The sequence below is a fragment of the Fopius arisanus genome, unplaced genomic scaffold (genome assembly GCF_000806365.1).
Source record: "Fopius arisanus strain USDA-PBARC FA_bdor unplaced genomic scaffold, ASM80636v1 scaffold00133, whole genome shotgun sequence".
Lineage (NCBI taxonomy): Eukaryota > Metazoa > Arthropoda > Insecta > Hymenoptera > Braconidae > Fopius > Fopius arisanus.
This window is the reverse complement of record NW_011887872.1, coordinates 214,153-224,602: the sequence shown is the minus strand read 5'-3', so window position 1 is coordinate 224,602 and position 10,450 is coordinate 214,153. Positions and strand designations below refer to the sequence as shown.

General features: G+C 38.6%; 1 protein-coding gene across 2 annotated transcripts in view; it reads right to left on the bottom strand.

Moving 5' to 3' along the window:
• Positions 1 to 222: 222 nt before the first annotated feature.
• LOC105271998 (tyrosine-protein phosphatase 99A) overlaps positions 223 to 10,450 on the bottom strand; it is a 217,751-nt gene continuing 207,523 nt past the window's right edge. For both annotated transcript variants that reach the window (XM_011313852.1, XM_011313853.1), the window contains exon 8: positions 223 to 1,693. In XM_011313852.1, the coding sequence (XP_011312154.1) occupies positions 1,226 to 1,693 (468 nt within the window). In that variant the 3' untranslated portion in view covers positions 223 to 1,225. The remainder of the gene's footprint in view (positions 1,694 to 10,450) is intronic.

Sequence of the window (10,450 nt, the reverse complement as noted above, 5' to 3'; positions counted from 1 at the left end):
AAAATTGTATTGCAGTTCAAATACCCACTCGCCTCATTACTCACGGAAGGTTTTCGTTTCACTATGGCATTTTCCGTCCGTCAATAACCAACTAATTTGTAGGGATTTTACAACATAAGTTAACACGAAGATGTTAGAATAACATTACTGCAATTTCTACATGTTACCTGAAAAGAGAAATAAATAAATTACACAAGATGGATAAAATAAAAGAAACAGTTCTTCGATCACCCAGTTTCACTAAGATTGTATTTTTGTTCTGCTTGATGTATGGTTTTGGATAACCTACTTCCGTTCGACCGGGACTATCCTTTTCAATAGTTCTGCATAACAAGATACAAGTCCCACTGTTTCTAAATTCTTTGGCGACCAGGATTTATTGGATAGGCCGTAGATTATGTGTACTCACATTTACAATTATTCTTTATTAACAACAATGTAAGGTTTTTTTGTTCCGTCATGAAATGGACTGGTAGCTTGATAAAATTATATCGACATACAGTATTACAAGAACACATAGGAACACCAATCCAAACACGTTTGTGTACTCTTCGCTGTAAAAGAATGGTCCCAACTGGGTACCCCACTGTGGAAAAATTAAACTATGAGTGATTGTTCGGTACTACTATTAAAATTTACGACCAACTTTTGATAGCGAATACTTTAAATGCATTGAAATCGACTCTTGAGCTGTTATCGTTACACTCAATTTGTTCGTGTTACAGATTCCACCCATAACAAAGTCTTATTCTGTGTTACAGATTATCACTATTTTTCTCTGAAACGAGCATATGAGGTTCAGAATTTTGTGCTATTTATGTCGCGAATAAGTATTCAACCAATGGATGCAATTGAACACCAGGGACCCTTTTCTGTGGGAAATAAAATTTCAGATACTCAAAACATTTCACTACTTCTCTTGTATTTTGATTATTCTCGAAATAATCTGTTAGTTCTTTTTGAATATCTTCCCACAGCTCGGGCCTGAGAAGTCATTTAATCTACCGCTTCATTGATCAATTTAAATACAATGACCAAAGTTAGAACGAACTTGGCAGTCTCTAGTCTTGGAAATTGTTTTATATGTGACTCTCATAGTAGTGTTATATCCATACCAGCAGAGTCCGAAATGACTCATAGTGAAGGGAGTGTTATGATTAGAAACAATTTGTTTCAATATAGAACCCGATAATGTATGTTCAGCATTATACGCAGAATGCCTCCATCATTGAGGTCGAATAGTAGAACTTGCCTCCATACCCTCAGGTGATATTCTCATGTTACCGTTAGTGATATAACCATTATCATCGATACCAGAGTGAACAACGTAATTTTGATCTCTGAGCAGCACACCATTGCTATCAGAAATGATATGATGATTACCAAAAGCAACGCAGTTTGGTTGCCCATCATGAACTGAGCGGTCAAGTTCGTTGATTGAATTAACGCGATTTGCACTACCATAATCTGTATCAAGGTCCACTGTTACATCACTACCTATAAATTCACAAACTGAAATATTCTGCATCGTGTAAGCTGCTAAAATCTGTTGAGGCGATTCAGTGGTGGTTGAATTGTTCGAATCATTAGAGCAGTTGATATGGCCATTGGTAATTATGTAGACATCCGGATCAACCTTGACTTCTGACGTCAGAAGCGACTCTACGGATCTGTAGATGAGCATATAGTCTTCCTGCCAAATAAAATGTATAATCAGTTGATTATCTTTGTAAATTAATGCATGTAATTTATTTTATTTAACTATGAATAATTTCGCAAAATAATTAGTGCGATGGAGAAGTTCGTCATTTGATATGTGAGTTAGTCCAGTCAATTGAACCTTTAACGCTTAACTGATTCAGCAGCCCATGAAAATACATCAGTAAATCTGTAACAATGCTCTGAAAAGTAGTAGCGGAAGGTTACGCATGAGATACAGGTTACGCCCAGGAACCAGTCAACGTGTTACAGCGTGTTACATTTTTTAGGTTTTTTATTTATGCATTCAAATCTACTGATTTATCCTGATACAAAATGAAGATTTTTTTTTATATGCACAACTTGCCTTCTTACTTCTTCAATATCTAATTTACATGAGATGAGAAAAGTGTCAATTAACAAAATAATCTTTCTCTTTAGTACCCTTTTTACCCTTTAGCACTCTTTTAGTACCAAGGTGTTTTACTTTTTTTAAATAATAATGTTCGAAGTAATTGGTTCCGTGACAAGTACTCATTTCCAAAAATTCTTCTCCGGTACTAGTGAACGATTTTCGCTTAAATACTGCAGTGAAATCTGCAGAGGGAAGTAAGATTCCATCGTTGAGAGGGATAGCGTCCATTGGAAGAGCGCTTGACTCAGTATTACCAGATGAACTATAAGTTCACCCTAGAGACATTTCATTTCACCTCAGACAACCCTAAATATCTATATGTATATATAGATTATAGTAACTAGGGTGTAACTTAGAGCAGAGGTGGACAACCTCAGGTAGGCTCGGCGCTGTAGCCATAAAATTATCAAGGTTTCAATTATAAGGGACGTAACGTGATTACAAGGGTTGGCGTATATTTGAGTAGTGGTAACATCGAGCGATGGCACATGCGCGTGATTGAAATGTGAGGGCAAAATGGTTTCAATTTTTATGCACGTGATTGAACATTTTCTCTTTAATTAAAAAAAAATGGAATTAAGAGATTATAGTTTAGATTCAATATTCATCGGTGGAAATGAAAGTAGGATGCTCGGCAACTTGAGAAAGAAATATTTCATCGTCAATTAAAGGTTAAAGGCTGCCGATAATTTTTTTGATTGTGAAAAATTTGTTCATCGTAATTTAGCATCGAACGGATGATATAGAACTGAAGAGTTTGAAAATGCATGTCAAGTCAGGTCTGTTAACAACCTGGTAATATTCAATAATGGTTTTTCAACCAATGTTTCAATTAGAATTTTAAAATTACTTCAAGAAATTTATGAAAGGTACGAAATTTTTTTTTATAAAGACGATTAAAAGCAACCAATAACCAAACAAAAGCATAACAACAAAAAAACAATAATTTAAAAAATATTTCCATTAGAGAAATCATAATTTCACTTTTCCCAGCACCGAGTTTTTGCCGAATATCCCTACGCTACTACTACCCCGTACAGCCCTTCCCTAAAAATTGAGGTTCAAAATTGATATACGTAAGGATACATGTTCTTAGTGTACATTCTGCGCAGCATAACAGTTATGATTAAACAAAGAATTCTTTTGAAACAATGTAAACGGGGTGAAACCTTCGCCTGATGGGGATTCGAGTAAATCTTCTTGCGCATTCTGCAAGACTCCTCTCATTGCCCACAAAAAGAGCTTGATGATTCACGGATAAACGTCCAAGTATAAACAGTGCGTCAAAAATGATTAACTCGCCAAAACCTTGCCAAAAATGAACAATTTTACAAAAATTTCTCTCCCTCAAAGGAGAAAAACGGCAGAATTAAAAATGAAAATTTGTGTAGGACGTTCATTCTTTTCTCTCATCATCGATATATGTGATGATCCATTACTTCAGTCAGGCAAAAAAAAAGTGGTGATAACATTTTTGTTGTACTCTGCGGAGGGGGTACTTATATTTATTGTAGGTTCTAGGCGTTAAAGAATAAATCCCACCAATAGCTTTTAGGTATTTATATATGAGAGTTTATTACTTCAACTATATCATCTGACTGATTTCCATGATTACGATTATTACACGTCGGAGCCCGATTTGGATCTGAGATCTGCATACCCAAACGCCTATAAAATCTATAATTCTTTGAATGTCATGACTTGATCAGCATAATCCAGCTGCGCTGGCAAGTGGGGCGCGGCCGCTGTTGTATGATCAAATATTTAGTAATAACTGAATTGACCAAGATCTGGGGCATAACATATTATGAAATGATCCTTAATTAAAAAACGCACGTAACGTTTCGTATCACCGTTTTATTTTGCTAAAGTATCGTATAATATGATAACTTTAAAAAAAAAATTAAATATCATATTATAATAACATATTAGTGTCATATTAATATTAATAATCGAGATACGCGGTAGCATATCGGCGAAGTAAAAGTTTCGTCTCTATCGAACAAATAAGGCCGAGAGCTACGGTGTATCTATCCACTACCTCGCAATCGTATTCAATCCATAAAATACAAACCCCACAAGTTATATGAAATCTGTGCACAGTTACATTCTATGAATGGCCCTCAAACTTTTCATTGATATAAGCTTTCCCTCTTTCCGAGTAACATTAGCGAAAATACGCCCATGGCAACGGGCTCATTTCAATATTTTCCCGATTTCTATTATCTTTCGGTTACATTGAAGTTACTAAGTTGGCAACAGTTCCATTCAACCTAACCTGGACCAAATTTGGCGTTGAGATGTTGCCATCAGTGTATTCAAACCGTTGAATTGTAACAGGGAAACAGAGGAGAGTGTTTTATTTCTTCCCTCAAATTTTATGATTTTTATTTAATTCCATATTATAATTGTTTATTTCATGGTACGGAATATTAGCTGTGCGTTTTGTTGGAAAATTATATGCGGTTCTTGACCTATTTATGTGTGTAATTACACATGTGACTGAAGTCAATTTTGGAGGTTAATGGAAGTATGGATTTCGAGATTTCGGTCTAACATATTGTAACGAGATTTTTCTCGTTACTAGAGAAAACCCTAGGAAAGTCGCTAGACGAAATGAACGACATTTAACGACGGCTGAAATAACCGAGCGGAAGATGAGTTGAAACATCGGACGACGGCCAATCAGGCCGCTGCGAATGTGAATTAGACCAATTACATAGTGGGAAGAAAGGTGGTAGGGTGAGACCATATTTCGGAACACTGTGATGGCGCTGGCGATAGCTGTTTCTCAATTCGAAAATCCACCCAGCTGTGTTAGGGAGTCCAGGGCCGACGTACAGGCGTTCCAACTGGGTGGTCCTGAAGGGCGCTGTCGACTTAGACCAGGGACCAACGGCTAGGTGAAAGGACTAGCGCCCCCGGGATCCCGTCGAGTTGATTGGTGGCTGTGGGGTAACGGATGACCCACAGTCGCTGAGATGCGCAGACTAGGGGGAGAAGGCCCTGGGAGATTTCACGGCAGTTAGCGTTGAGTGCTGGTCTCGAGCAGATGTTTTAGGAGCTGGGGATCAGTTGGTGACACTAATCCCTGCCGGGATTATGAAGGATACGTGGTTCCAAGGAAGCTTGGAATAGCGAGAGAAGGGGACGCTTATGCGTCCCCGGTCAGTAAAATGGATTACTTTGAGGCTGCGGACGAGAGTCCGAGGTTACAGAGATCCATATCTAGTGCGAAACTCATGGTGTTGGGGTGGACTAAGGGCCGGGATTCAAGGCGTTTCCCGTCGGTCCGGTCGTACGCGCCTCCATGGGGAGTAACTCTGGTTTTGACTCGCGATGAGATTGCTATTACCGAGCTCTCGAGTTGAGATGGATTTTCGGTGGGTGAGAAAGGTCTTCAGATACCTGCGTCGCATGTGCCTCGAGGAGCTCGGCACCCTGCGGGGTGAGAGGGATTCGTAGGTGATCTGTGTCTCTTTTGGGGTTGAGCTACCCCAGAGGAGAGAGTACAGCGTGCCAGGGATGGTCACATTCCTCCATGAGAATTTTGGGGGATACGTCCCCCGAAAGATACCGATGACGACGCCGTAAGCGCGGCATAAGTTAGCGATTGGAGTTACTCGTACGTTGGTGAACCTCGCCCACTCTACCGTGTCACGCTGATTCTGGCTCGGCATTGTGAGACCCGCCACCGAAAGTCCGCGGAGTTGACGAAATTCCTTCGCGGCTGGTTTTCCGTCAGGTTTTCCAGAAAAACCTGGCTGGCGCCCAATCGTGATCGATAGATGCGGCAGCCAGAATAGTTCGAGGAGTATCCCGGGGTGTTGACCCGGGAAAAATCCTCTTACAACTGTAACGTGGGATTTTACCCGTTACTGGTTCTCGACCGTTTCGCGATTCTGAAGACGTCCACCAGACGGGAAGTCATTTTCAATGGCGAGAGTTTTTAAGAAGAGAAAAAAAAAATATATGTTTTGACTGATTTTATTTTGTTTTATTTTGATTTAAAATCACGCGCCACCGCTTTTCAATCCGAGGACATCGCCAAGGATCCCTAGACGCCGAGAGATGTCATCGAACTCCGATTTTCTGATGACAACTGGATTTTCGATGTGGCCGATACTGGAGCCACAATCCAGCTATCAATTGCCACGGAAGTGACGTATCACCAGAGCACGAGGTTTCGCAAATAACGGAAAAATAAAAATAAGTTAATCAGGAGAGTTACTATTCTCTCATGGGTAGCAATTAACGCATAAATAATGTAAAAAAAAATTTAATTAAGGGAAGCGCTGAGAATTTATTCTCAATTATTGTGGACAGTAAATTATAAGTAAAGCATCGGGAGTTTAAAAAGCGCATGCGTTTGATGAATTTTTCTGTCGCGAAGGCCCGAATTATTGCATAGCAAAAACTCACGTTTTTGTAAAAAAAAACTGTGCCATGTAAAAGTCGTAAAAAGAATCGTATCACTTTTCTTGACATTTTCCTTTACATTTTTCGAGTTTTTTTAATTTACAGAAAAGTCATATTTTGGCCAAAGGCGAGTTTTTACGGAATCAATGAAGCGAGACTTTTACTTGGCACAGTTTTTTTTTACAAAAACGCTAGTTTTTGTTAGTTGTGCAGATTTCACGAATTTTTTCAATATAAGTAAAAAAATATTTTCATGTTTTCCAAATTTTTATTACCGACATCACGTTTTAACTTCATTTTAAGTATATTCTTCTCATAATTGTTTTTACATGATGCACAATATTTTGCAATAATTTGAAAAAACTCCTTTCTACATTTATGTATCTATTAGGGTAAATCAATTTTTTTTAATTGGAAATCTCGAAATTCATACTTCAATTAATCTCCAAAATTGACATCAGTAACAGGTGTAATTACATACCTAAATATGTCAAGAATCGCCTATAATTTTCGAACGAAACACAAAGTCAATATTCGTTACCATAAAATACACAATAATAATAATAGAACTAAATAAGAAACCAAATCGGAGGGAAAAAATAAAACATTCGCCTCTTTTTTCCTGTCACAATTCGACGGTTTGAATCGTTTGACTACACTGATGGCAACATCTCAACGCCAAATATGGCCATGGTTAGGTTGGATCGAACTGCTGCCAACTTAGTGACTTCAATGTAACCGAAAGTTAAAAGAGAAAAGGGAAAACTCATATCAATGAAAAGCGTGAGGACGATCTATATGATGTAACTATGCACAGATTTCATGTAACTTGTGACGTTTGTATTTTATGGATTGAATACGATTTGAAAGTAATGGAAGGGGTAGTTGTATCGTGTATAGATACACGGTAGCTCGCGGCATCATTTGTTGGATAGAGATGAGTTTTTTACTTGCCCGATACCCTACCGCGTATCTCGATGGGTTGAAAAAAGTCGATCCATGGAACCGGAAAACAAAAAAAAAGATGATAGTAAGGAGAGGCTTGAGGCTATAAGAGGAGAGGTGCCTATGAAACAGTAACGGTAGTAGGAAACAAAAATATATCTAAAAAAAAAATTATATCGCCCTGGTTTCCTGTCACAGTCAATATAGTCATAATATAGCTTCCGATCCTTACTGCCCAATGTTATGATGAGGCGTATCGCATATTTCATAAAAATTAATGATGTAATTAATTAGGAAAAAATAATGAAGAAAAATAAAACAAAACAAAAAGAATTAAAAAAAAAACAATAAAAAAACCAATGAGTAATATCGGCCGAAATTCCGTATTTGAAACAAGTCTAAATTTCGATCCATATTACTCGCATAAAAATCAAACTAGAAGATCATTTTTTTTCTTATTGTTCATATGAGTATATGTCACCTTCGCTTGAGTGGTCAGATCGAGTGATGTCACTGAAATAATTACAACAAAGTCGAGTTGCTAGGGCAGCAAAAACAAAACTATGTACGAAAGAAAATTTAAAAAAAAGGGAAAGTTTTGATAAATTGAAAAACTATTTCAGAACAAATTAACATACGGAGAAAAAAGAAATAAGCGAAAACAAATTAATCATTATAAAATAACCACGTGATTAGGTGTAACCATTGAAATTGTTTCCATGTGCGTTATGGCTAGTAGGCCCAGGTGTCCGGACGTGGTGCATCGACATCGTACAATGTCCCTTGCTTTATTAATACATCTTAATCCATATACATTGTGACGAAATTCCAGGCGAATCTGTCACCTGTATTCCTGTAGGGTAACTACCGAGATTAAGGGTGAGAGTTCGAAAATTAAATAAATACCTGAGCAACAGGGGTCCCGAGACCCTCTTCTATCAACTACCTGCTACCTATGTAAAATCGAAGAAAAGCTACCTCAAGAATCTCCCAGCGAAAAGCTACCTGCTATCTAAAAACCTCCGGGAAAAATTACCTGAGTAAATTGGAAAATAGCTACCTGAATCTCGCCAAGACAGCTACACGGAGAGAAATATGCACGAAAAATTACTGGTCTCGTATTAGTAAACGCGAGATATGGCACTGCCCTGATGAAAAGTCATGTGAAAGTCATGAAAAATCACTGCAGTTCTCTGGAATATTTACTGCGCAATGCAACAAAATTTACTAGACTGATCCGCAATTTTCTCCGATGTTCATTCGATGTTCTAAAATGTACTGCTGAAAGTCTCAAATATTCGTACTAGTTATTCCCTTTTTACTGCACTTTTAGTAAATTTGACTACACGTCTAGTAAACTTTACTGCAACTCCAGTAAATTTTACTACATTTCTCATTACTTTTTCAGTAACGGCGCTGGGAAATTTTACTGGACTGGACCGTAATATTTAAGGTTAGGTCGCAATGCTTCATGCTTACTGCGCAGTCCGGCAATTTTTCAAGCGATACTGGTACGAATTTTTCATACAATTTTCTCTTCGTGTACCTGTTACCTTCTCTAACTTTCCCCAGACTCGCTGCGCTAAGATAATCAGTAAAGTAATAAGTAGAGACAGCAGTTAAACCCCTACGGTTTAGATGAATCCTAATAAAAATTAAGTTATAGTTATGGATTAGAAAATAGTTGAAATTTCCCCTAAAAATCCCTCTTACAATAATTGAGAATTGTCTGCGGGAAATCGGGTTAAGGGTCGGGGATTATCGAGAAAAATTGGCCGATATACTGTGCTCCCGGTAGTCCCTGGAACCCTTTCGTTAGGTTGAGATGCTTACGCTTCCTTCGTGGTGAGAGGGTTGGGGTAATCTTCAGTTTAGTACGGGTGGAAGGCCATGTGAGCGAACGTAGCTCTCTCGCTTGCATGGATTGCCAAGAGCTTTACGGTTTCGAAAATCTCGGTTTAGTTACGGTTACAGAAGATTTAGGTTTAGTTATACTTACAGAGAAATTAGGATTAGTTAGTTTCGTTAGAAGATCCCCAATCCCTCTCCGGAGAGGGTCCCTACCTGATGAGCTACCTGATAATAGGCATAGACGGGGCAAAAATCCGCTCCCCCGAAATCTCGCTCAAAACCCCTTGAAAAACTTTATTGCGGCTAAAAGCCGGTTAGCATAGTTAATAGAACCCCCAGAGTAAGAGAAAATTACAATAATATTAATACATAGTAGTAAACGGACAAAACCCCCATTTCAAATTTGAATTTGTTAGGCGCCGCCAGCTAGGGAAATTCGAGATCAGGGCTATGGGTGTGTTCCGCCAGGGAACAGTACAAGTCCAGTAATAGTGATTTCTAGTGCATTTTAGATTTGGTAACTAGCGGTTGGTACTGTTACTGGAGTTGTGTTTCACACGGCTAGTAACAGTAACAAGTGATGTCACTAACTAATAAACAGTGTTCAACGCTGAAGTCTTCCGCTAAGGCCCGGATGGAGGGAATTTTTTCTTGATTGGCGATTTTACGCCCTCCTACTTCGCGGTCAAGAACCGAACCTTGATCTCAAGCGATGCCTTGTCGGTAACTACGGCAATCGCTGGAAACCAGGGAAACATTGGACAGTGGGGCTTTCGAGGGCGCCGGAAAATTTTTTCATTCCCTATGCCACTAAGTGACATGAGAGATTTATACCTCAACAGGGGGGGGGGAATGTATCCAAATGTGGAATCCACTTTTTTCGACCATCACTAAACCTCTTTTGAGATGATCGATGGGATAAAAAAAAAGTCTCTACAGGGGTAACTAAATCGAATCAGGGGGTGATTCTGAGTCGATCTGTACCTTTAAATTTCGACCTTTTTTTCACCCTCACTAACCCTCCCTCAAAATGACTGATGGGATGAAAAAAAAGTATTTACAGGGGTGGGTAAATCGACTCAGGGGGTGATTCTGAGTCGATCTGTACCTATAAATTTCGAC